Here is a 27,741-nt window from a genome sequence, read left to right on the forward strand (position 1 = left end):
TGCATACGTACTTTTAAGCTTGACAGTGCATTGTATTATTGAGTGACAGTTTTGCACTAATCATTGATTTATGTTTAAGTAAGATCAGGGAGAAAGGTGAAAGGCTAGTCACTGGCTGGTTGGCAAAATGACTTGCTGACAGTCTGTTTGGTTTACAGAATTGACTGTCTACCTTCTCTCATGTTGATGATTTCGTTTCAGATGGGATATGCACTTTCTTCTTTCATTATTGGTTTAATTAAGAACAGATCTGAAATCTATCTATATATACTAAAATATATATAAAATGCTGTTAATCCCAATGGATTGTTCTGTGTGTATTAAATTAAATTGACTGGCATTTTGAGGTCATGGAAAAATTAAGTTTAAATAAAAGACATTCAAAATACTTCATTTTTCATTCATTTTTTATTTTACAAAGAAATCGTAATCATAATCGTAAAATCGTGTTTGAGAGAAAATAATCGGGATTTTCTTGTTAGGCAAAATCGAACAGCCCTACTGCCAAGGGTGGTGCAACCAGCTATTAGGTTCCTGGGACAGTTACTTTTTCACATAGCGCCAGGCTTGGATTTTGTTTTTAGAAACTATATTTTATATTTATTTAGGTTGTCTTTGTGAAGTTGGTTTGATAATCTGAAACATTTAACTGTGAACAAAATAATCAGAAAACAGATAATACAAGTACTTTTTCACGGCACTGTACGATCTGCAAACAAATCAGAGAGTCTTTGGACATCAGCAAATTAAAAATCACTGACATGTTTGAAAAAAGGCCATTTGTATTGGGGGGTGTATGGGGCTATGAGGAGATACTCTGTACTGTGTATGCTATAGATCAGGGGTCACCAACGTGGGCACACGCAGGCTCCAGGTAAGCCCAAGGACCACTTCAGTATTATCACGTCTGGAAATCGGACCAGAGTGTTTGTGGATCCCAAAAACGTAGAAATGAGACAAACTTCGATAACAAAACATATTTATTACAGAAAAACGAAGGACAGAGAAAGTATTAGGGAAATGGCTGTCAGAACAAAGCCAGTAATTGTTTAAAGTTTGTGATTGCATTTTTTTTTTTTTAATTGTGTAATTTGCACATTTTCAAGCTGTTTCATGTTTTCCGTAATAGTGAACAGCCATAGTGCATCTGTGTCACTTCAAACTTGCACGGAAAACACAAACAAACAAAAAAACAACAACTATTTTCTCACACAGGTGGGCGTGATTAATAGGCGGGCTACCCAAAAGTGCTCTCTCACCCAAAGTTAGCTGGTATAGGCTAAAATTAGCTGCCAGGCTGCAAAAATAACTCCTTTAGCCAGCAAGTTAGTTGAGACACTGAAGCAACAGCACCCTCTGCTGGTTGCTGCCAAATTCTCTATTTTGCTGTTGCTGTTGCCTGTTACACACGCTGGATAAATCAACAGTGTAATTCTCTTTTCAGAATTACACATTTTATGGCCACACCAAAGAAGAACTAAGGATACCCTAATACCTGATAAGGAGTAATCGTTCTGTTAAAACATTCTAAGCACATGTACAAACTAGAAGTACTTGGGAAAGTTAGAGTGAAAAGAAGCATAAAAACTTCCGTTTTCTGCTACAGGCAACACGGATTAGTGCAATTGATGGCGTTTGACTCGGTGTTGGTCTGTTGTACTGACGCACACAGGGGATGCTTCGGAATCGCACTTTGTTTCTTGTCAAACTTGTCATTGCTGTATTTCATGAAGTCAACATGAAACAAACCCAATGGTCAAAATGTTGCTTATAGCAAGCTCCTACACAGATTAAAAGTCGTTAAAAGTTAAAAGTTGTGATTAAAATATGTTGAGCTATGTAAAAAAAAAAAAAAAAAAAGACTTGAAAATGAACAGACAAGTTAAGATGTTTCTCATAATGGCACTTATACTTGTCAGATGGAGATCAACAGGAGAAAAAGTAAAGGTGCTCATTCTAACTTGTAGGGAGCAGTGTCATAATTAGCGCAGAAGAGGTACATGCTGAGATTAATGTTATGCATTTTGACACTATACATTAGGAAAACACGCCAGGTGTTATTGATTCAACCTACATACTGTATGTTGTCTCACTATAGTTTTTCCATGACGTCATGCATCGCCATGTTTGAGGTTGACGCAAAGCAGCTACACTTATCCAAGTGCTTCAAAACTACCTACACGGGAAAATAACATACAATATGTTTAGAAGACTTAGACACTGTAGCACTTTCTGGGGGATTGTGTGATCAGATTAGTTTGCTCCTGCACTTAAAATTAGGAGAGGTCCATGCTGAGTGCACCACATCACTCATTTGCACCAAAACGGTGTCAAGCCAAGGTTAGTATAATCCCCCCTTCCGATCAAAATCAGCAAAGGCACTGGTCAACAACAAAGTTTAATCAGAGATGGCTTATGTGTTCTGAAACAGATTTTGCCGCTGAAAAAATGTCTTTCCTTTTTTTTCTCGCACATAAGGTTTTTAAGATATTTTAATTGACCTATAAAAGCTTGCACAATTTGGATTTTACCATGTGTCGTAATTTATAGCCAAAGTTCCTTTTAAGCTGCGCGCTGAGCAGTGGTGTTACCAGGATGCCAGGTGTGGGTGGGCATTAGTTTTACCTGGGGGGGCAAAAAAGTGCTACAATGCTCAAGTAGGTCGGAATTCAGCGTAGGGCTACTGCACCTTAAAACGTGTTTGGTTTTCGCCTTAATTGAGATAAATGTTGTTGTGATTTGGGCTAAACAAATAAAAGTTAATTTGATTTAGATTTTTTTTATTTCCCATTCATCAGAACTACATCCAGTTTTCTTTGGGTGGGCACAGTGTGTGTGGTAACGCCCCTGGCGCCGAGAAATTGCACACTTCTCTCACCCTCTCAGCGCACACGGTGATGCTGGTACGCATCACACACACACATTACATTTCTACACTCATTCCTTCATTTCCACTTCAGTTTAATCTACTGTACAAACTGCACACCACACCATTCCCACAGTCTCAGTAGCGCGACCGAGGGGCAACACTCAGTTGTTCGACTATAGTTTGAAGCCGTGGCGGGGTGGCCATTGGGAACTTTGGGAAAAGATGTGCAATTTTGTGACACACCCTAGATCATTTAACTTATGATGTTTGTGGATACATACAGTGAGTACGGAAATTATTCAGACTCCTTGAAAATGTTCACTTTCTGCGTCATTGCAGCTACTGGCCAAAATCAAAGAAATTCATTTTATTTCTCATTAACATACACTCGGCACTATCTTGACTGAAAAGAAAAAGAAATGCAGAAATGTTTGCATATTCATTAAAAAAGAAAAACTGAAATATCATATGGTCATAAGTATCCAGACACTGAATCATTTTATTGAGTGGACGCACCCTTTAGAGCTTGTACAGCCATGAGTCTTCTTGGGAATTGTGCAACAAGTTTTTCACACCTGGATTTGGGGCTCCCCTGCCATTCTTCCTTGCAGAACCTCTCCAGGTTGGATGGTGAACGTTGGTGGACAGCCATTTTCAGGTCTCACCAGAGATGCTCAATTGGGTTCAGGTCAGGGCTCTGACTGGGCCAGATAAGAACGGTTACAGAGTTGTTCTGAAGCCACTCCTTTCTTATTTTAGCTGCGTGCTGTTATTTGGGCAAACTCTATGCGGGCTTTCATGTGGCTTGCACTGAGGAGAGGCTTCCGGTGGGCCACTCTGCCATAAAGCCCCGACTGCTGCATGATAGTTGACTTTGTGGAACTTTCTCCCATCTTCCTACAGCATCTCTGGAGCTCAGCCACAGTGATCTTTGTGTTCTTCTTTACCTCTCTCACCAGGGCTCTTCTCCGACGCTTGCTCAGTTTGTCTGGACGGCCGGGTCGAGGAAGAGTTGTGGTCTTCCCCAAATTCTTCCATTTGAGGATTATGGAGGCCACTTGAGTGCTGCAGAAATTCTTTTGTAACCTTGGCCAGATCTGTGCCTTGCCACAATATCTGTTTCTGATTTCCTTGGGCGGTTCCTTCGACCTCATGATTCTCATTTGCTCTGACATGCACTGTGAGCTGTAAGGTCTTATATACAGGGCTGCACATAATTTTTTCATGCGGTACTCGCATGAGTACCAGGAGATTGTCTTTGGTACTCACCAGTGGTCCAACGGATCACATAAGTCAAGGTTCGGATCGTTCACGGATTAGATCATTTTTTGTAAGAACAAAAAAAAAAAAATCCTAAATAGAACTTTGTCATCATTTATTTTATAAAATGCTTTTGCCCATTAAAAAAAAAAAATCAACTCTTAGACTAATGTCTTATATGGCCGTTTAGGATTTAAGAACACAATTCAACGCAATTTTGTAAGTGGTACAGTATATACATTTCAAGATATCCTGCCAGACATTTTGAGCTGAATGTTTTCTTACAATTAGGCAAACGTGTTGTTATAAATTAATGAAAACGTTTTATTATGTTTTTTTTTCATAATGAAAAATATTTAAAGTGCAATTTAAAACCTTTCTTAAAACATGGACAGCACATTACAAAGTAATCTAGGTCCACAATATAGAAAAAGAAGTTTAAAGAAAAAAAAAAAGTAATTAAGCCAAGGAGCAGCTGTTGAACTACCAGCTAATGATAACAGCTGCTAGCCACTAACGCTGGAGACTGGCGCCGTATCATACAACGATAGCGTAATTAACCAGCGGTTTGTTCGTGTCCTAAATTAGCGACTGAATATGATTTCGAGACTTCGTTGTGTTGGTGTTGGTGGCAAGCGTTAAAAGTGCTGATACATTGAAAACGGAAGTCAAGTTAGCCGCTACGCCGCCAACTTCAAAGTAAAAGTTCACTAAGGCTATTACATTGGCATTAATGACGCAATGTATTATTTACGACCTCTGAACTGTGAGGCGGACGTGCTAACCAGTCGGCCCCTAGTTAAAACAGTGCAATTAAAAAAAAAAAAAAAAAAAAAAAAAGCGAATTTAGAATTTTGAAGTGTGCTGTTTCTACCCCTAGGTGTCAGTAATGCCGAAGGCATGGAGTTCAATTGGCGTTATGGTTTGAAAAAACAACAATCCGGAAATCGAGATGTACTGACTACAGCGCTGCGTTTTGATACGTTGCTAAAATTACACTGTCCTTTCCTGAATTTGAAAGGAAGCACCTTACCATCCCTCTGTGAGCTGATGGCTTGTACGATAAAGGTTAATAAAATGCGTTATAAGTTTATTGGGATACAGTTCTTAACAAAAAAAAAAAAAAATCAAATTCAGATCGAACAATTCAGATTCAAATTAAACAATAAATATACAATTTACGTAATTCAATAATTCATCTTTTCAATTCAATAATTCAGATTTCCAATTCAACATTTCAGTTTTCAATTCAATAATTCAGTTTTCATTTCAAATATTCAAGTTAAGCAATTCAGATTCAGTTTCTAGTGGCACAAATATCAGCCCATAGCCCTAGGCTGCACGCCACGCGCGCACATATATATATGATTTTAAATCGGTCGTACTTCGTTCGTAGCTCTTCCGCGCGGCCAACTAGGAATCGAAACCTAGCACCGACATTCTAAAATCTGACCGTTTCCGGGAAGCGGAATTATAGAACCAACTCCACCCGATTCCGGGTTTTCGGTGCCTAACCCTAAGGGGGACACAGCCGTGCATGTGTCTGCCGAGCAAATCATCCTCATCGTCAATATTTTGAAGCAGATGTAACGCCTCCTCTACTCAAAAGCTTTTTTTTTTTTTTTTAATATACATGTATAGATCATGGTGACCAGCAGACTTTATCAATGCAGCCGCTGGTTGCTATGAAAACCTTAATCGCGCGATCAAAAAAATCGACGGCGTCAAAAGGGGGTTGGATTAACGCCGAAAATAACACGCTAAATTGATAGCTCTACTAAAATTACATGGTCTCGCTGAGCTAATGAGCCACTACACTGATATCTGTCAGCCACTCTTTGTACCCTGGGCTGGAGGTGAAGGTGAGTTGACTGTAGGCTTTATTAGGGATGTATTGTAGTGATTGGAAAATTCGGCTTCAAATGTGCTTCATTAACCAGTTGTTTTACTTTTTCACTCCTCTAGATGGCACTGTTGACTTAAAGAAAGGGGTTTATGCAATACAATACGATACAATTTTATTATACAGTATAGCTAATTTCACAACAGCTACAGCTGTAACGAAGCAAGGCAAGCCAGCGTGCTTTCAGCCCCAGATTGAACAGAGAGTACCATCCAAAGGGCCCATAAACAACTGGTACAGAAAGTATCTTGTATCTTCAATACACTGTATTGATTGCAGTTTTAACCGTGCATATGTAACTGCTGCGTGTGTTCTGTTAAATACTTATTTTTTATGTTAAATGTGTAAAGCGCTGTGTTAGAGCTGCAACTGCTTGCTGTGAAAGTATATAAATATGTGATGTGTATCAAGGACCCATCACAGCCTTTACCTTTTAGAAGAAAAAAAAAACCTCAGCATTCTTGCGGGCCCTAGAAATTAATAATTGTATAGACATAGAAAAGTAATGGTAATCCACCTCAATAATCACAATGACCAACTCACTAAAAGTGTGAGGTGGTGAATGTGTCTATAGATGTTTGTACTGCCTCCTGCCTATATTTTCTGATTTTAATTTGCATTGTCAGGGACATGTCCTTGTGTCAGCCTTTGGGCAGTGTGTGTATAGCAACAAGAAAACATAACTTTTTTTAAAATTGCTTTGCTTCTCTCTCCTTTCCCATCCCCACCGCTTGTCTGCTGACAGTTTTTGATTTGTTGGACAATTTCCCTCATTCACTGGCTTTATTGTCATCAGTGCCACTTGCTCTTCTAACTCTACGTCACTTGTGATATTCTTTGTTTCAGGCTGATTCTGACTTTGTTTTTGGGGCATGCCATCCTGCAGTGAAAAGGGCTCAAACAAGGAGCAGGTAGAAGTGACCCTCCTGAACCATCTTCAGGACTTCTTGCAGGAGCTGGAAGAATGTAATTTCTTTTCTTCCATAGATTTGTTCTTGTAAACGTTCTATGTACTTACTCTCTCTAACACATCGTAAATTGGCCATGTAGATTATGTTATCATTGTGAATGCACTTTTGTCATATATTAGAGTTCCAAATTGTACATGTAAACTAGTGGAGGTAAACAATGTCTATTTTATTCACATACTTATTTTATTCATCTGTCTCTGAAAAGGTGAACATCCAGAGGTAGGTGAATCTACAAGTCACCTCTCCCCAAGCGCATTCCCGCAGTGGATTACTGGACAGGGACACGTTCCTCTTCAACCTGAACAGAAGAGGAACTTCAAAATATCCGTAGAATTCCTGCACACGTGTGATTTGCAGTTTGGACAGCACACAGTTTGCTATCCTCGTGTCAGCGCGTGTACAAACAATTAGCCTTCCTATCAAACATATGCAGTCATATCCTGATTTTAAACAGGTGATGACACAGGTCTTCCTTCTTGGGCAGGAATTTCACCAAGTTTAGGTGAATGTCTAAAAAATAGGGACGTAACGATTAACTCAATCCCCGATTCGATTGGATTTTCAGTTCCCTAATTTGATTTGATTTTTAAAAAATATTTGTTGGCGTTGAGAATTGATTCATTTAATTTTTTTTGCATTGATGCATATTCTAAGCAAAAAAAAAATAATAAATTGACATCTGATTAATTGTTATATTCCTAATAAAAAAATCAAAACCAGTTAGAGAACGTCTTCCGTGTTTTATCATTCTCATTGTTATCCAAACAATTTCTGCTAAGATAATTATTTGCTTTTATTGAAAATAGTTTAGAGTATACATTTTTGGAAGCTATTACATGTTGACTAGGTAAATAACCCATAACAAAAGATCTTTTTTTTGCACCTTGGTTTTTTCGAAAATGGCAATTTTCCTAAAAACACTAGACTTACGGTATTTGTTACAAAAAAAAAATGTCACCACCTTTGAACTGTGATAACTCAGTCATTTCTGAATATTTTATCACTTTCAACCACTCAAAATGTTCACGGGGGACCTTAGCTATCGATACATATATAGCTTATATTTATTTATTTATTTTTGATGCCCTCTATGGACAATAATGGCAGTACTGTGTTACGACCACAACTCTTAATTTGCCCTATATTTGGAAAATGCTAAACGCAACATAATTAGAAGCTTAGAAAGGTAAAAGAAAAAAAGTTACAACAACATTATATAATTTAGAGAGGGACTCTTGTTTAGAAGTTTCTAAAACTGATTGACGCGCATCCTCCAGTGAAATGTCTTTGCTGCAGGTACTAGTCAGCGTTGGGAAGAAACTGAGAAAAAAGCCCTATAAACTTCCCCAGAAATGCCCTGAACCAATAGGATTGAAAGAAAATGGCCCAAAATATATTCATATCTGCACAAAAACACTTGGTAAGTAGCCTACATAGGTATTTTGGAGGAACACCGTTTGTCAGGTTTGTTGGATTGATCAGCACAAACACGCGTGCACATGTATATGCCAGTGCACTTGAAATACACTTTGAAATATATTTCAAAGTGTATTTCAAGATACATATATCGAGATATGTGAAACCTTAACGGTTTGGTATGTTTATAAAAAAAAACCTGTTAAACTATAACTGGGGGAACCCCAAAACTGAATGCCCTTTAAACTTATCCCCACTTTAGGTTCGCGATAAACGAGTCAGATGGCAGAGGCTAGTGCAAACCAGATTTATTTTACAATTAATCTTGTTAAGAACAAACTACATGGAAGGGGAGAACTGTGCAATAGGACAGGAAACCACTAAAAGAAACGGTACCAAATACAGTGTATGGGCACACAGCGCCAATAAAACACACTTTGCACATCAAAGAATAAACAAATACACCGCCAACATGCCACTCTAAAAGTACTGCAAAACAAACACACAGCAACCAGAAGAAATAACTGATGAAAAGACTATAATTTGGCACAAAGACTTTCAGTGGTAAATGAACTAAGGCACAGAGTTGCAAAGGCAGTTGGAGTAGGCTGCGGTTGACATAGAATTAGGAGGAACAGTGGCTGTTTAGTGGTGTGCCGCACCAATACAGCCTGCAACAAAAAGGAGTGGTTGAGCCTACATGGTGGTCCAATCATTCAAAAATAAAACACCATTCACACTAAATTAAATATTCTCACCTCAGTCAACCCATTCAAGGGGTTCTCTGCTGGTGCAGGCTATTTCGCTCAACACTGGTCTGTTGGTGTGGTACACTTGGCTACAGCTGTTCAATTTGGGTTGGTGGCAACAACCATTCACAATATATTTTGACAGAATAATGACAGTCAGTTTATTGTCATCAAAAAATCACATGTACTGTACCAGTAACCATAAAACAACAGTGTTTGATTCCTTAATTGGGACATTCAGACCTCTGACCTCAAATGACTGCACACATGGCGAGAACAAACGTGAGTTTAGGAAATCTCACGGGATTAAAAGGGTAGGCTGCCTTCTGTCTGTTACATGTGGTGGCCACTGGGTCATAGTGCCCCACAGGTTACGTATGTATCGAATCATGAAGGAAATGGCACATTTGCAGTACTGACACTTTCCTTCAGATATTTGTAAAATGACAACAAAAAAGTCATTGCATCATACCCTCTCAAACTGAGCCGTATCCACGTGTGTGGGTGTGCGTGTGTGCGTGTGTGTGCGTGCACACACTCACTCACGCACCCCTCTTGCAGAATTTCCAACACTTGCTGACAAATTTTAAGGCATGAAATTTGAGTTAAATGTAATCGTTTCTGTGCAAGCAAAATCCTTCATTAGTGTCTGGCGCCACCTGGTGTTTTAGGGGTGTTAAATCGCTCAGCACACATTTTAACAACAACCTCGTGTAAATCTGCCTCTCCCTTATGCAATAATTTAGAAACTGCAGCATGGTTCCATTTTGAACTTCAGCATGTTTTAACAACCCTGGTGAAGTATCAGCACCCTAGAGGTTTTTTTTTTCAATGCTTTTTTTAAATTTTATTTAAAAAATGGACAAATAACAACAGGGGGTTAAACAACATCTGTCACATGTTGTTGACATCATATCTTAAGGAGGGAAGGAGATGTTATGTATGAACATGTTATACCATTGTGTACCGGTAGGTGGTATCAGTTGTAAAGCCCTCCTTGTTTGTAATAAAATAAGCTTCAAGGGAAGAAATGAAAAACACCCAGCAATGTGTCTGCGTAGCTCTCTGTGTAATGTAAATTTGTTTGCATATTGACAAAATAATGGAGCAACATAATAGTTTTGGTTGCAGATTTGGCTGCCCCGCCTACTTAAAGCACTCGCCACTGCGTTTGCAGATCTCAAATTTTTCTTCCTTTTCCGAGAACTGGAAAATCAAGACGTTGCAAAATGGACGGTAACCCAACCTGTTTCTGTCTTGAAGGAATGTCCATTCCATCGCGTATTGATTGTGTTTGTGTGTGCAGTTCTTCTGCCATTTGTGCTCGTGGTTCACATGGTACTGTTGCAGCAGAAGGTTGAGTAACAGCGTGGAGACAACCATCACCTGCCTGGCTCTGTGATACTTCCCCCTGCCGGCATCCAAAACACACAGCAGGTCTACTTAACGTCATGAACATCTCTCTATTTGCCATGAATTCCTGGCTGACACCTTGTTTATGTTTTATTTCCCCTTTAGCAAAAAATACTTGAGCCTCGTTGCACTGGCGATCATTGTTCGCACATTGGCCCAAACGTGCAAACGCACTCCAGTGGCTTGGAGTTCACTATTGCTTCAATTTCCACCAGCACGGTGTTGAAGACTGCTTTGGGGAACTGAGCTCTGAGCGTGGCACTGATGGCAGACTTCACGGACCTGACCTCTCTCTCTCAGGACCCACCGAATTTGGGTGCGTTTGGAGGGTTGTAGGGGAAACTGACCTGCTGACTCGCCAGCTCTTTCTTCAACTCCTCACTCATCTGGTTGTAGCTCCTGTTGAGCTCAGCTTCTCCTCCACGGAAATTTGTCCCGTGATCGGACCAGATAGTATGGGGTCACCCTCTCCTTCCCGTGAATCGGCGGAACAACTGGAGGAAGCTGTCTGCTGTCATTTGGCCAACACCTCGAGATGGACAGCTCTCGTGGTGAGGCACTTGAATGATTCCCCATATTTTAGCAGTTCCTCTCTCAACTTCTGCCCTGATGGTGAATGGACCGAAGCAGTCCATACCTGTGTTGTAGAAGGGTGCTTCTTGGAGACGCAGGTGGCTGGGTGGAAGGTCAGCCATTTGTGGCGTGGTGGGCTGAGCTCTTAGCTTCTGGCAGGCTGTACATGACCGTTTGCATCGTCGCACTGACTCCCGTCCGCGAAGAATCCAAAACCTCCTCCTGAGCTCAGCAAAGAGCCACTCCGCACCAGGGTGATACAGCTTGGTGTCATGGTGGCGGATCACCAGGTTGGTCACCGGATGTTTCGAGGGGAGTAGGATGGGGTGTTTGCTGTCCTCTGTGAGGCCCTGAGCCCGTCAAAGGCGGCCTCCGACGCGTATGACGCCCTTATCGTCCAGCTCGGCGGTCAGTAGTCTCAGTTTACTGTCTCATGGTAGCTCTACCTTCCGTTCGAGACATGCAATCTCCACTGCGAAAGCCTGCCGTTGCAACCTCTGCAGCAACATAATCTCAGCTGCGGCGTAGTCGTCGGCATTGAGGGGGGTCGTGTCTCCCAGGTTGGGGTTCCTATGGCGGAAGGTCCGTTCTTGAAGCTCCTCTAATGTATGGCAGTCTTCAGCCTTTGGACCATCGGTCTGAATGTCTTGGAGTCCTGTGAGTCCGCAGAAGATGGACTTCTTTAGTTCCGCCTCCATCTCTGCGGTATCCAGGTTCGGGGGAGGAGGCCGCTTGGTTTCTGGCTCGCAGAGGAAATCTGGTCCTTGGTGGTAGAAGTTGGGACGGGCCAATTGCTCGAGGGTTGCACCTCTGGTGATGACATCGGTTCCTACGTAGCGCGAACAGCTGGTTCCCACGAGCTCTTCGATCTCCGTCACCTGAGTCCCTACAAAGACCTTGTATTTACACGAGGTTGACTGGATCCACTGGATGACGGTTGTGAAGTCGGACCACATCCAAACCTCATACAGTGGCAGATGTAGCTCGTCCTTTTGCATTGTTCTCATCTGGGCCCCACTTTGCGCAGCGCAGAGCTCCAGTCTGGGAATTGACTGTAGCCTCTTGAGCGCGCGAGGATGAAGGAGACGCGAACTGTACCATCCGCGCGCAGGTATGCTACTGCACCGTAGGCCATCTCGGATGCATCACAGAACAGGTGAAGGGAGATCTTGCTGCTGGTCAGACTCACCTCCGGAGGAAAGTAGCTCCTGGAGAACTCGATCTCTTAGAGGGTGGAGCTCTTCCTCCCATTCCTTCCACTTGGCCCCAGGTGACTCAGACAGGGGTTCATCCCACCCCCTTTTCTCTGTCCAAAGCTCTCTGACCAGAACCTTGGCGCGGCTCGTGTAGGGGTTGATGTGACCCAACGGGTCATATTGACTTGCCAGTGTACTGTAGATCGACCTCATGGTGACGTAGTGATGAGGCTTGATCTTCTTGTGCCGGTAGCACAGGGTGTCAGATTCGAAGCGCCAGAGGAGACCCAGCGGCATCTCCTGGGCATTGTCACTGGACTGGGGAACCCTGGTCTCATTACTGTCAGACTTCGCTTCCTCTGGGAGGTCTCAGATGACCTCAGGGTCATTACTGGCCCACTGGCGGACATCAAAGCCAGCGGTGGCCAGGAAGGTGCGAAGATCATTCACCAGCTTGCGTGCCTCTTCTGCTGTCTCCACGCTGTGGAGGCAGTTGTCCACATAGAAGCTGTGATGGACAACATCGGAGACACCAGGGGACGCGGTGCCGCCGTCGACGCGATGCTGCAGGGCGTAGGTGGCACAACAAGGGTTCAGGTTTTGTTGGCATACTTAGAAGCTGCAGTTAAAAGCCACTCTGTTCTTTCAGTTGTGCTTGACATTGTGGTGGGGAAGGTACCATAACTCAGCACTTCTTTCCGCCTCCGCAGGTTCCAGCTTCCTGACCAATCCCGACTCAATGAGTTTGTGCATCTCCTCAGCATAGGCGGTAGCTGTCTCGGGGTCTTTGCTGAGTCTTCGTTCTGTGCTGAGCAGGCACGGCATCACTATGCACGGGGGAACCTTGAAGACTGGCATGGGCTCTCTTCTCAAGAGCGGTGTAGCATATCTAAGGACACCGCGCACACAGGCACACTTGGTTCTCGCTTGGAGAAGATCCATAGCACTCTTGTCTTCCTTGGAGCAAGTGTGCATCTTCTCGTTCTTGTACAGAGTGACGTCCATCTGCCATAATTTCTGGATGTTCCCTAGCAGTGCCATGTCTTCATGTCCAGCTCCTATGTAGAGGCAGTGGGTCCGACGGGTGTTGCCATTTCTTAGATGGATTGGGCCCTTGAGGGTCCAGCTCAATGGGGTTTGCAGAGCGACAGGACATCCAGGTGGACCCTTAATGATGTGCTTGGGTAAAATGAGACGCACGTTATCAGAGCCGAGCAGGAGGGTGGGCTTCACCTCCTTTGCAGAGTCGATCCCCAGGTTGCAGAGATGAGGGTGCCTCTTCATCAGGAACTCCATGGGGTAGCCGTACTGGGAAAGGCACAACTCGGCGGCAGTAAACACGTGACTCACTTTGTGGGCTTCTTTAGGCCGTTCGACCGGTGTGATGGTAAAGGCCACACTCTCTCCACTGATGGTCGTGCGCCCTGGTTGGATGGTGAGAAGATCCATATTTTCTGCTTCTGACCGTCCCTTGTTGCTTGAGGTTCGGTCAGACTCGCCTCGCTTCTTCACGCTTGGGTAGGCGGATATGCCTCATCTCAGACCTCAGGAACTCCGAAAACTCCACGAGGTTAGACAGCAGTTGGTTGGGGTAGAGACGCTCATGTTCCCGCCGGAACCTTTCTTCCCTCTCTTTTGGAATCTTCCTAACAAAGCGTTCTACGTTGGAGCCTGCGTATAGCTTTCTGTGACCGGCATCCCCCTGGAACTTCAGCATGCCCACTAGTGCCTGGATCTTCAGCGAGTACGCGTCCAGAGCATGGTCGTCTTTTATGTCTGCCATTTCTCCCAGCTCATAGAGCTCATCCAATGTGGTCCCACAGGCGTCCTCAACGCTCGTCAAGAGCCTGTATGGATGAAGTGTAGGGAGTGGGGGAATATGCGTTGCATATGAGCTTGGCTGCTGGTAACTTACAGTGCATGGACAGCGCGAGGAACTTTTGTTGCTGGCTGTAGTTGGCACCACCTAAGAGGAACTCAAGGCACATTCTCATGTCATGATACTGGCTCCTAGAATCATCTTTAAAGAATGGGATGGCGCTCCCTGGGGGGAGTTGTGGAGTGGGTCGTAACTGGGTCTGGCCTGCCATCATTGTTGCTCATCCTCTTCAGGCAGCTGGGAAGTGTTAGTAGTCATATCTTCCAGCGGTGTGGCTGTAGCACCCTCTATTGGCTGGGGCGTCTCTAACGTCAGCGTGGTACTAAAGTCCACTGCTGTCTGGTCAGCTGGTGTGTTTAGCACACGCTGATCGCTCTTTAGACTAGGAATACTGTTTGTCTCTTCGTCTGGTGTACTCATGACATAGTCATCTAGTCTCAAGGGCTTTCGGCATTCTCTAACAGCGCGTGACTTAACTTCAGCAGGGGAAATATGACATTTTACTGAAGACCTTTCGCTCTCTCTAGACGTCCTAGTCTGATAAATCCGTCTCGAAGGACCAAAATTTGTGCCGGAGCTTAGAGGAATTTCGTCGACTGGTTAGCACGTCCGCCTCACAGTTCAGAGGTCGTGGGTTCGATCCCGGCTCCGGCCTCCCTGTGTGGCGTTTGCATGTTCTCCCCGTGCCTGCGTGGGTTTTCTCTGGGTACTCCGGTTTCCTCCCACATTCCAAAAACATGCATGGTAGGTTAATTGGACACTCTAAATTGCCCCTAGGTGTGATTGTGAGTGTGCATGTTTGTTTGTCTCTGTGTGCCCTGCGATTGGCTGGCGACCAGTTCGGGGTGTCCCTGGCCTATTGCCCGTTGACAGCTGGGATAGGCTCCTGCACTCCCGCAACCCTTGTGAGGATAAGCGGTATAGATAATGGATGGATGGGTTTGGCGGATGCCTTAACTACTTAATTACTTGTACTAAATTCAACTGAGGTGTAGAGAGAGCGAGAGGGAATCAAATGAACAATTAGAGTTTATCACACTGAAAAAAATGGTTATTAATGACAAACAATTTAGTTGGGCGCTCAAATTCATACTAATAAAATGTTCTGGCCAACATTGCCGCGGTTACTGGAGGGTAGGGGCGGAGAAAGATTTTCTCCGCCAGCAAGGGAGTGAGTGTACCTGCAGCTAAACGTCGGGGAGGAGCTCCGCTGTCGAGGGCGGCCGACCGCTGTTACGACGGTGGACTCTGAAGACGCTGCCCAGTCCAGCCGATGCTCACAGCCTGACTGTGATGCACCACGAACGGCTGTGGATGTCTTGTGTCCGCTGGGCAAGCTAGCTACTTGCTAGCTCGTGATCGTATCTGGTGGCCGCCGGGCTGAGAATGCGCATTCGCTTGGTGAAGCGCGTTCTCTCCGCTGTGGTGGACGGCAACTCCTCAAGTCGCTCGTGAAAGGTGGAGGCACTTGCCAGATAATAACCTCGCTGCCCGTTACTTATCTTTGGTCTCACTCGGCTTCTCGAACATGCTCTGTTCAGAAGAAAAAATGTCCAACTTTTTACCGCGCTCACCGCTGACTGAGAGTTCACTCTGCGTCTCCTCTGTAACTCTGGCATAGCCAAACCACCAGCAGCCTTTATTGGTACCTAGTTGTAGAACAGTTGAGTCTCTATATAATATCTAGAATGCATAATAAGAGCAAATTATGAATCTGCCCCACGGAGCAAACTTGTGATTGTGTATTCCTAGAAAAATATATGAAATGTCACTGTGTGTTTTATATGCATCAAATTATAGTTTGTCAGTACACTGAAAAAAAAATTTGAATTTACTCAATGGTATTTTGACAAGTGGTTGCATTGATACAAAACCATCTGAATCCTATTAACAATGATCTCTTTTTTTGTAGTTTCTTCATTCTGAGCAAATCAGCCCAGCTGCAGCACTTTGTAAACCACTGCAGTATCATCAGAACCTGTTCAGCATACCCCATTACGTTTTCTCCGGAAATTATTTTAATAGGTCCACTGTAAATGTCCTGGATGTAACGATTTACTCCAGCCCAGATTCAAGTGTCATAGAGGGCTGTCACAAACGATTATTTTGCTAGTCGACTATTCACCAACAGGAGTTGCGATTAGTTGACTAATCAATCATATGTAAATTGCGGCATAATCGCACCAGCAAGCAGCTGCTCTTATATGACTATCAGTAGCTTACAGCTAGAACTCTTAAAGGTATCGTAAAAAAGAATAAAGACAAGATGATAGTACATTCAACTTGTACTAAACTGTGCAGGTTGTACCAGCATTCCTGACTTGTTTTTAGTGGAGTACCAGTAATTGAAATTGAATTGTGGCCGTAAATATTTTATGGCTGAATGTTTAGTGCATTTTAAAATGGAACCAAAAAACAATACACTATGCTGAGTTGCACTAATACTATGAAACTACCTATAAATACTAAAGGAACTACCGGATTTGTAAACATATTTCACCCTTCCTCGGCACCAAACATTTTTTCTAAAGTGGGAGATGAGGCATTTTTGAGAGAAAAATTTGCGCCAAATAATTTGAGAGCGGCTATTGTTAACATGGTGCTGCGAATCGATTCTAATGTCTTACTTTCTTTTTTTTTTTTTTACATCGATGCATATTTTATGCAGTTTACATTTATTTTAGATTAATCGTTACATCTGTAGAAAATGTATCAAACAATGTGTAAATTCTTCATGTGTGGTGTCAGGAATCAGATTTCAACTGATTGAAACTGACGTACATAAATACAATTTCACATACAAATTGTATTGTCTGTTCATAGTGTCCAATGATATTGAATAATAAATGTTATGCCTACAAATAATATACTCCGTGAAATAATTTGTCTATTATACTCTGATGTGTTGCATAATTATGCAATTTAGTACTCATGATTTTGTCAAGTATTTTAATTTCTATGTTGTCATTTTCTCGTGGCTCTGTTTCAGTCTCCACGTCGTCATTGACACCGTCCCCCAAGTCAGGCGGTCCATCTGAGGGCATGTGTTCATCGTCGATCTAGATTGTCATCAGTGTTTACCTCCATCTCCAACTCTGCTGTTTTTTCAGCCCACTCCGTCTGGATCTCAGCCATTACCAGTGACTTGCAATTACACTTCAAGTCAGCATGCAGGGTCAGAGTTGTGCCCGTCACCAAAGAGATCATCCTGGACATACATTTCTGAAAATATAATTACATAAAAATATTTATCAGGCAAAGTATACTGTTTGAGATGATAGTAACTTCGATAATATGCAATCAAAATAAATTATTCAACTAAATAATAACATCGATAAATGTGACTCTGAATTAAAAATGTATATTGTTAGCTACATATTGTGGCTGTCATGTGAAAAACACTTATCTCCAGTTTTTTCAATTTGATTAGTTTTACGTGAATAGTGTTTCCGCTTTACAGACATCGCATTAACATGAAAATTAAAAAATGTTCCAAAATTGGACATAAGTGTTTTTCACAGGACAGGGACGATATGCTGTATGTTAAAAAGAAAATGAATTAGTGTTACCCTCGTCTTTTTGATCGAATCAATACTGCTACTGTTCTTCAGGCATGACATGAGCCATCTTGTTGCTACTACTATAAAAGAAAAAAAATTGTATTGAAACTAATATTTTCAATTAAAATGTGCACAACTTTGTTGGCTTGTGCATGAAGCCTTCAAAATAGATATCCTGACAGTCAATAATATTTTAGTAGTACAGCATTGTAAACGGATTTTTGGTGAGTGTAACTCAAATGTGTAACCCATTAAATACTTGGTTAATGTGTACTGATATATAATGATTTGCTCTTCTTGTTCATATACAATCAATAATTTGTTAGAATATACAATACAATACAATTTTATAAAATATTTATAAAACCTCACTGCCCTTTCGTGTCACTACATTTCTATTAAAGAGAGCTCAAAGACAATCGGACTCAGTGACATGTCTACAAAGTAGAAACAAATTATGGGACATTTTGCTTAAGTTTTTTTCTTTGAAATTAAGAGACTATAATGTCTTTGTAGTTCTGTGAGACTACTTAAATTAATAAAATGGAGCAATCAATTTAGCAAGAGCTATTAACAGCATCCATACAATACATACATTTTTGTTAATGTGCTGAATTGTGGGTACAAGTGACTAAACAACGGTATGGTGACAGATACGTTGAAAACAGAGCTACATTAGCCAAGTACTAATGCTAACAGTGAAATGCATCATTAGATTGGAATCTATCGCCGTAAGCCTGAGTCCATAGCAATTATTTGAGACAGAACGACATTATGAAATACATATTAATAAATTGGATATACACGTTGCTGACTTTACCTGCTGTGAAGATGCGTCTCCTGAGCCGCTGGAAGTGCCGTCCGATCCTCTCGCGTTTGCCATCTTTGTTTTCTTATCTACGCATGCGTTCATTAAAAAGGTTTTCACAGTTGTCTTGTTATCAGGTAACAACAATATTAGGATCAACAATAATAATAATAATGATAATAAAGATACTTCTGTTTCATAAATACATATATATATATACATATGAATACATATATATACATATATACATACATATGTATACATACATACATATGTATATACATATATATATATACATATATATACATATACATATATACATATATACATATATATACATATATACATATATACATATATATACATATACATATATATACATACATATATATACGTATATATACGTATATATATATATATATATATATATATATATATATATATATAAACGTATATATATATATATATATATTATCATTCCTAATATTGTTATTACCTGATAATACCTGACAATTACCTGACAATAATAAAGTATACTTCTGTTTCATATATATATAATCTTTGTTTAGAAAGTCTAGACAGACAAAAATTATTATTTTTAAATTTTCTTTTCTTCATATAAAAATATTATGTGCTATTTTTGATGATTAAACATTAGTGAACACATTTGTTTGAATACATGAAGTGAAACGGAATGTGTGGGAGGAATGATCCTATGATATGATTTCAAATTCTCACCAACTGTGTCTCCCAAAGGTGCGTACGGATGGTTGAGAGCTGCCGTAAATGTGCGCACTTCCTTCCGCCAAGTTGTTTTCGGAGTGGCTGACTTATGAAGCAGGGATCTGCGTACGCAGCTTTCAGGTCCAGTTTTTGGCACACGCAGCGTTGATAAGTCCAGTCGCAGTACACTTGCGCAAATTTTCCCGTCAAGTTTTTTTTTGATAGGTCAGATACTTTGCGTACGCATCTTTCAGGCCCCATTTTGTGCGTACGCAGCGTTGATAAGTGAGGCCCCTGTTCATTGTTGGCATCGACCATTCAGAGAACATTATTTCAGTATTGTGAATCGTGACTTCTAGAGGTTAGGTTTACATTTCACAGCAAATTTTGTTTTGATGGGCTTTGCTTTCATTTCAGTGTTGATGGTTCTAACTTTTGACCACATGATAGAGACAAATCTTTGAGTAGCAGTCACAGATATAGAGTTCCTTGTATGAGAATTTATAGTTGCATTCATACTGATGAAATGTGCAAGTAGCGCTACTTCCGACTTAGACTTATGAGTACACCTGTATGCCATACACTGTGGTATTTTGGCCATAATGTAAACGTGAAAATGCCATAGAGAAATCAATGCATAAGTGAGGTGCACTTAAGTGGCAATGCAAGATGGCCGCCAGTGGCTTCACTTCTCGCTACAGTGAATAAGCTGAATTGTTAGTCCATTCATCTATAAACACACACCTGTGGATCTTGCTCACTGTGGTCCAAGGAATGCTCTTGGAGTTTGTGTGAATGCTCAGACACATTGGAAATTAGAGGGAAACATGTCGGTTTGTGTAGAGGAGGACCCAAACTCAGGGAGACAGGAGGCAAAAATGAAGTGCAATATTAATATTTAATTAAAAGAAAACAAAAAGGCAAACAAGGCACTGGGATAACCAAAACGCAGATGTCCAAAAACAACAAGGACAGAAGAAACTAAAACGCTCAGGAAAAGGACTTGGACTTGACACTGACCTGACAGACAATTGACAAATCACAACAAACCAACAAGGACTGAAAGAAAGCGGGGAACAAAATACAGACAACTTGACGATACGACGAGGAACACCTGGACAAGACAGAGGGTAGGAGGGAGCTGGTTGGCTAACACAAAGGACTGGGATGAAAAGCATAGGTGGACTCAACTTAGGACAGATCGCAGACGTCCAACAAAAAGGCCCAAAAAACGGGTGGGCGGAAGGGGCTTCGCGGCCCACCAATCAGGCAGGCGTCCTGGACACCGGTCGCTGTCGGGGCTAGTCCAGTGGCCGTCCTGGAAGCCAGACAGGCTCGGGTGGTGTCTGCAAGGCTCGCGCCGCCAGAACAGGAATAGACTTGGGGCCACAAGGCCTGCGCCGTCGGAACAGGCTCAGGCGGCCGCCGCAGAGCTTGCGCCGCCGAAAAAGGAACAGGTGCGGCTGGCGGCCGCAAGGCTCGCGCCACCAGAACATGAACAGTCTTGGCTGGCGGCCGCAAGGCTCGCGCCACCAGAACATGAACAGTCTCGGATGGGAGCTGCAAGACTCGCGCTGTCGGAACAGGCTCGGGTGGCAGCCCCAGTGCTCGCGCCACCGGAACAAGAACAGGCAAAAATGGCGAAAATGAAATGAAATGAAAAGGAAAAGGACTCGGTCTTGATACTGACCTGACAGAAATTTGACAAATCACAACCAACCAACCAGGACTAAAAGAAAGCGGGGAATTAAATACAGACAAGTTGACGATACAACGAGGAACACCTGGACAAGACACAGAGGGTAGGAGGGATCTGATTGGCTAACACAAAGGACTGGGATGACAAGCATAGGTGGACTCAATTTAACAAAAGACAGACAAAAGAACACAAGGAAAAACATGAAACTAAAGTCAAAAAACAAACTCAAAAGGCAGACTATGACAGAACATTGTCTGTAGCTATTACGGTTCCGAAAAAAATTCCACCTATTGTTGAACCTTACCCTTAATTCATATTGCTAAATACATAACTACACGTTTATTACATGAAATTATAAGTAGTAGTAGTCAGAGGTGGGCATTCCATCAGCACTAACGGAATGATATGATGTACTCATAACACGCAGCCTATAAATCATTTGCAGTCTGCATGTGACAATTCAGTGACAGAGGTGGGAGTAAATATGAACTGTATGGTCACACTGGACAGCACACTCAGCTCTCAGCTAAAAAGACATCCTTCAGACTCAGATTTTCTGGTATGGTACCTGAGTCTATTGTGTGACAAGACAGTGACGCATTCTGAAGACATGGCAATCTTGAAAAGATGAAGAGACGAAAAAAAAAACCCCACTTCTGCACAATTTCCCTTGTTTGAGAGGAGCTGCCAAGGCTGAGGATCCTGCCGAACAATAAAGAAGACATTTTCTCCTTGTTGAAAGTAAACACAAAAGACAAACTTTCAAAAGAATCATCAGACTTAAGTTTTTCTGTTAAATGCGTGTGTACTAAGGCAAGCCTAAAGTCATCGTTTTCTAAGCAAGGTCATGATGATAAATAAATATATGAAAGAAGAAAACAAACTGAGTTACAAACAATTCATGGAAAATGAACACAATTTCACAGCTAATTCAGAGATTTTTTAACACCATTGGCTGCCTCAGTCGGCCAACGGGCCAGGCCTTATTTACGCTATATAGCACATTTCATAAACAAGGCAACTTATTGCGCTTCACACAAGCAAAAACACAAAACCAACAAGCATTTGCAAACAACAGTTTACGACAATCAGAAGTAAAGCAGAGAAAACAAAAGTAGCTTACAAAAATATCTAGAATGTACATTGACACAATTTAAACACATAACTGAAAACTGTAAAATCATTTAAAAGAAAAGAAATGCACATAGTTTCCTAAAATAACTAAAAGAAAGTGATTCAAAATAGTTTAGAGGACTTCAAAGGTATGAGAAAAAAAAAAGTAACGTTTCTAACCTGGATTTAAAAGCATTTACACTCGGAGCTGGCTTCACTTCTGTTGGCATCTTATTCCATTTGTGTGCAGCATAACAGCGAAATACAGCTTCACCATTTTCACCTTGAATTCTGAGCTCCACTAATTCACCCGAGTCTGCAGATCTCAGAGCCCTACAGGGTTTATATTCAATCAGTATTTCTTTAACGCATTCAGGACCCAAACCATTCAGTTATTGATAGACCAGTAGCAGATTTTCAAAATCTATTCTACGGCTAATTTGGAGCCAGTGTAAAACCTTTAGGATTGGACTAATATGTTCTGATCTCTTTGTTGTGGTCACAATCCAAGCTGCAGCTGTCTGATGATCTTTTGAGGAGACCAGTAAGAAGACCGTTACAATAATCAAGTCTACTGGAGATGAAAGCATGGATAAGTTTCCCTTGGTCTACTTGGAGCACGCAACTCTTCAGTCTAGATGGTAAAATGCTGTTTTAATGATTGGTTTGATATTATTTTTGAAAGTCAGATCTGATTCTATCAGCACCCCAAGATTCAGACTTGGTCTTTGGTTTCTAAAAACAGTGACTCCAGGTGTTTTCTAACAGCAATCCTCTTTTCTTTATTGATAAAAACAATTACCTCTGTTTTGTTTTTGTTTAGCTGAAGGAAATTTTGGTTCATCCAGTTGTTAATTTGCTTGAGACAGTGACACAAAACATTGACTGAACTGCCGTCATTTGGGGACATACAGCTGTGTGTCATCTGCATAACTCTGATAGCCCACATTGGTGTTCTGAAGCATTTGAGGCAAAGGTACCATATATAGACTGAACAGAAGGGGTTCAAGGACTGACCCTTGAGGGACCCCACGTCATGGCCATTCGATCAGATTCAAAACTTTCAGTGGTCACAAAGTAACTCCTTTCCTCCAAGTAAGACCTAAACCATTTTTGGACTGTTCCTGTTCAACAGTATGTTATAATCAATTGTATCAAATACTGCACTGAGACCGAATGAGACTAGTTTGAGATGAGTCTATAATTTGCTAACAAGGAGACATTCAGCGATCTCTTTTTTAGAATGGGCTTGACGGCGGCTACATTTAGGAAACCTGCCTGACTTAAGTGAGCTGTTGATTATTTGCTGGAACTCAGTTACCGCTGTTCCTTAGTTATTTAGATAACAGATTATGGAAAAAAAAAAGAAATCACAAAAATAATTTGCATGATTTCCAATAAAATTTAGATGGAGTAGCATGGAACATTTTTGGTGCAGATAAACCAGATAAACGTGAGGATTGAAGACCATCAGGTGTAAATGGCTCCGTTGCAGTGCTAGAGCCAATGTGTGTTTACCAATTCTTTTCAGAAGGAATGTCAGCCATGACCTCACCTCCTGCTTTATTTTATTTTTTTTGTATTTTGTAGCCTTCTGAGTAAAACAGCTCAGCATTTAATTGGTATAGTCAACAATGCCATATCATTTTTTGAAGGTTCTTGGAAATAAATGTTGCAAAGAGACATCGCCATTTCAATTCTGTAGGATGTAAGGCCCCGATCTCCACCTCTTAACATTGACCTTCCACCCAAGATATATGATTTATTCCTCCATCCTTGCGGTCTTCACGTCTCCCGGCAGGGAATCAGAGAAGCAGAGATGGGCTGCAAATGAAGTGAACAGGACGACAGCAATCCACTTGATTCAAGAAAGAACTTTGTAACACTAAGAACAAGGTAATGTCTCTTTTTACTGTAGTTGTGCATCACTTGAAATGGTTCACATATAGATGAGAAACTAGGTAAAGCCTGTTGGTTAAGCAGTACTGCTGTGCTGCACCTCAGTGGAGATCAGGTGAACTGCAGCAGTAAAACTGGCCTGTCGGCCAATTCAGCCCCTGTCCATCGTGTTGAAGATACCATAATACCATAGTAGAACATGTCCCAAATAATTGTTTGTTTTTACAACTGAGGGGGATAGCATGGCGTGAAATTAATCATGTCAGCGTCTTCCTAACACTGCCAGCGGGAAGAAAAGCTACGTGAGTCCTCTGAAACCAAAGAGAAATTTAAGTTTGCTTACTAAAAAAATGGCAAAAGAACATGCAAGAATAAAAATTTGGACAGATTACTTGATACATTTATTTTTGCAAATGCCACAACTCTCTGTGGTCACCCGCCCCAACTCATTTTCGAATAAACGGCGCACACTGTATACTTCCTATCTTCTCCCATGAAAAACAGATTTTCTTAATTTATTACTAACCGGAATAATAATAGATGCAAATGCATTTGCATAATAGCATGATGAAGGGAAGATAAATTAATTTAGTTTTTTCGGGGGGTGACTAATGGCCCTTTAACATTGTTAGACTGAAAGAAAGATAACCTGACTTTAGTCGGCCCATTGAGGTCTTTATTTATTTATTTTTAAAGCAAATGTACTATTGCTTTCTATAGCTACAAAATGGTTGGCAAGCACCCACAAGTGAATCTTGAGACGACTGTTAAAAACAGCATAAAAAAAGGAAAGACCCCAAATTTTTCCCCAAAAGAACATAGTATTGAGTCAACCTTTATTTATAGATACTGTCTGCAATGAGCAACACAGGACACTATTCAACAATGTGTGAAATGAAACGCTCAGTTTGGAAGCTGTCAGTTTGGGTGACCCCTAAATTCACAAATGGCTTGGAAGTTGTTATAGCAAAAGGCAACTCATCAGACAAAGATACATCTTTAGCAGTGTTAGGGAACCCCATTTTTCTTAACCTTTTAAAGGTATTCCGCACGCCTGCACGCGCGGTCAAGTATTTCGTCCATCCCAATCCACAGTGTCAAATCAATACTGTTGCCAGATGTAAAACAGTTTACGTACCACAGCCTAATTAGAGGTACACAAGATAAGATAGAAATGTAGATGAACTTCTTCTGCCATTAGCTAACAGCAACACAAGTCCAAAAAGTGATGTTCATGTAAATGGTAAATGGGCTGTCACTTATATAGCGCTTTTCTACCTTGGGTACTCAAAGCACTTTACACTGTACCTCATCTACCTACTGATGACGCAGCATCAGGAGCAACTGGGGGTTCGGTACCTTGCTCAAGGATACTTCGACATGGTCACAATGGCCGGGGATCGATCCCACAACCTCCGGGTTGGGAAACGACCACTCTACCACTGAGCCATGCCGCCCCATGTAAGAAATACATGTACATTAGTTAAAAATAAAGTCACAGTTTGTAACATTGGTCGACTGCATTTAAATAAGTCTTAAGTCCTGCATGTGCAGCATATAAAACATAAAAACAAGACATACAAATCATGAAATTATACATAAGTTGTTAAACATTTTTGTGCAGTTTGTTCTTTGATTGGTTTCCAGTGCTTTTCGGAGTGAGATGTGTTTACATTCACCTGCTCGGTGATGCACCCACACATGCACTCTGCATTGCAGAGATATCGGCTACACAAGGCACCTAACAGGAAGCAGCTACAAAAATCGGAAGCAGCGACAAGGCTTTGGTTCAGAGACAACAAGTAGAGAGTAACAGTTCGTCTACTTCTTTCTATTCACGTACTGGAGCGGCAGCGACACGTGAAGATGAGGATCGGACAAAGTGAGGCTGGCGCTCACGTGGGCTGGACCACTCGGCAGCGTCATTGCCACAGAGACAACGACTGGAGGATAGTGTGAAGGAGAGACAGAAAGAAAGAAGACAGGAGAGGAGGCAATTGAAACTTGCATGTGGCAACTGGATACTTTGGGATGATTTATACACAGGGTTTACGTTTCGGCTAGCTGCATAAAAACTACTCTTCTGTGACCACTGTATCACCATCACAGGCATATTGACCGATTTACAGCACAGTAAACCAGCTTAAGCCTCCACGATGTCACATTGTCACACTACTCCTATGGTAAATATGAGCGATGCAGTATTCACTAGACAACATCGAAGGCAACGAGACCGCTAGCACAGAGTCGCACAACTAGCACTGCTAGCAGATTCTTTAGAAAAAGGACCACAACTAAAGGTTGACAAGTAAAGGGCTGGCAGCATACATGCTATTAGAATGTCTACCGCACACAGGCAAAACACAATACATACTGTAATGTCCATATGCTAGACGCTAGCTAGACTAGGTACACGGAGAAGCCTACAGGTGTTGGATGTAAACACGTAGGCCTCTGCCCTCTTGAGACACCTTTCTTACACTGTTGCAGTGTGTCCTATGGAGTGTTTCGGGTCAATGTGTTTGTACGCAGGCAGGACCAGTTAGTCCTATAAAGACACAGAGCACGCGGACAGTGAGAAGGAAGGAAAGAAGGAAGGAGAAGGAGATGGTTGCTAAGTTCATAGGGGCTCGAGGTGCTCTCATGGCCATCATTATCATAATTTCAGTCTGCATTGATGACAATGGTTGATTAACCATGATAATACAAAAAAAAATCCTCCCAACATATCCCACCAGCCCAATTGCACTTCAGAATTAAAGGGCCAGTATGCGTGATTCCAGTGATAATGTTGAGCTGCAAAGCTGTGACGCTGAGCCCTTATCGGAATGTAGTCCGCTCCATAGCCATCCCACAAGGCTTTGTATCATGCTTGGCTGCTGACTTGGGATCAGTCATGAAGGTCACTTTCAATCCCTTGCAGTTGGGTTAGGCATACCTGCTATTAGCAACATGTTCACTCGCTTAGTGACATTGATAACTTAGCTTAGCACAGCTCGACTTTGAAGCTTCTGGTCCATTTGAACAGGATTTGATTCGTTCTGCTCACAAAACAGTTGTTTTATGTCAATGAACAAATTAGACTGAGGTCTCCGGCCCAATCCCACTGAAGGTGTGGCCCTGCTTGGCATGAGTGAACCCGAGCAGGGGCGTGAAGGTGCAATAATCTGGGGGCTTGTGCCAGCGTGTCAACATGGCTTTCTTGGTCAAAGGTTCAGACCTTGTGGGGTTAGGCGTGTTCTTGCGGTTGCCGGAACCTCGACGGCGGCTGCCAGCGTTGGGAGCAGCATGGATAGATGACAGGGGGGTGAACTCGGAAAGCTGACCCTTGTATAGTTTATCAGCATTCTGCGTGAAGATCAGAACGGAGAAAAAAAAAATGTAATTATGGAACGTTGCAAAGGAGATACACTAACATCCCAGTTAGGTTCAGAGTTTCAAAAGCGTGCTTCCAACTACAAAAAATGCCAGAATTAGTATTGGCATAACTTGATATTTACCTCTGATTAGTCAACTGGGATGTTGTGTCCACTTTTATAGCTTCCTTATTAACAACAAACCATGCAAGTAGAAACATGAGTGTTCAGCCTCATGGATGTTTTGGTAGAAAGGAAGCACTCAGTCACCAGAGGGCCCCAGAGATACAAACATATCAAACCACCCAAGCAGCCAACACACATGCGCAACCACCTCATGATCAGGTTCAAACT

At 41.9% G+C, this 27,741-nt stretch overlaps 2 protein-coding genes and 1 long non-coding RNA gene across 12 annotated transcripts in view; 1 reads left to right on the forward strand and 2 right to left on the reverse strand.

Moving 5' to 3' along the window:
* Positions 1 to 5,578: 5,578 nt before the first annotated feature.
* On the forward strand, positions 5,579 to 18,160 carry LOC147152482 (uncharacterized). Its single transcript, XR_015088961.1, has 6 exons — positions 5,579 to 5,991; positions 6,879 to 6,998; positions 10,475 to 10,605; positions 10,687 to 10,897; positions 10,978 to 11,132; positions 17,219 to 18,160. It is a non-coding gene; the product is annotated as an uncharacterized LOC147152482 (long non-coding RNA).
* Positions 8,717 to 18,671, reverse strand: LOC147152483 (uncharacterized). Of its 3 annotated transcripts, XR_015088956.1 has the most exons (6): positions 18,610 to 18,671; positions 17,799 to 17,869; positions 17,311 to 17,451; positions 15,411 to 15,762; positions 9,178 to 10,579; positions 8,717 to 9,090 (listed from the first exon to the last, which is right to left on the reverse strand). XR_015088956.1 is itself a non-coding variant. In XM_086047111.1 (2 exons), the coding sequence occupies exon 1, from the start codon at positions 13,797 to 13,799 to the stop codon at positions 12,996 to 12,998; it is 804 nt and encodes a 267-aa protein (XP_085903237.1). In that variant the 5' UTR covers positions 13,800 to 15,176; the 3' UTR covers positions 8,717 to 9,090; positions 9,178 to 12,995. The 3 variants fall into 3 exon arrangements, 1 of the variants encoding a protein (XP_085903237.1); XR_015088955.1 differs by lacking the exon at positions 17,799 to 17,869; XM_086047111.1 differs by lacking the exons at positions 15,411 to 15,762; positions 17,311 to 17,451; positions 17,799 to 17,869; positions 18,610 to 18,671 and having other exon boundaries at positions 9,178 to 15,176.
* A 1,528-nt stretch (positions 18,672 to 20,199) lies between these two features.
* atp11a (ATPase phospholipid transporting 11A) overlaps positions 20,200 to 27,741 on the reverse strand; it is a 54,631-nt gene continuing 47,089 nt past the window's right edge. For 2 of the 8 annotated variants that reach the window (XM_086047186.1, XM_086047176.1), the window contains 2 exons: positions 27,252 to 27,379; positions 20,200 to 21,721 (listed from right to left, as the gene is read on the reverse strand). In XM_086047186.1, coding sequence (XP_085903312.1) covers positions 21,535 to 21,721; positions 27,252 to 27,379 — 315 coding nt within the window. In that variant the 3' untranslated portion in view covers positions 20,200 to 21,534. Of the gene's footprint in view, positions 21,722 to 24,850; positions 27,380 to 27,741 lie in introns of those variants that run through there. The other 6 variants (XM_086047212.1, XM_086047204.1, XM_086047195.1 and 3 more) reach the window with 6 other exon arrangements.

Source organism: Filicampus tigris, chromosome 1, assembly GCF_054856515.1.
Source record: "Filicampus tigris isolate MCC_2025a chromosome 1, RoL_Ftig_1.0, whole genome shotgun sequence".
In the NCBI taxonomy this organism is placed as follows: domain Eukaryota; kingdom Metazoa; phylum Chordata; class Actinopteri; order Syngnathiformes; family Syngnathidae; genus Filicampus; species Filicampus tigris.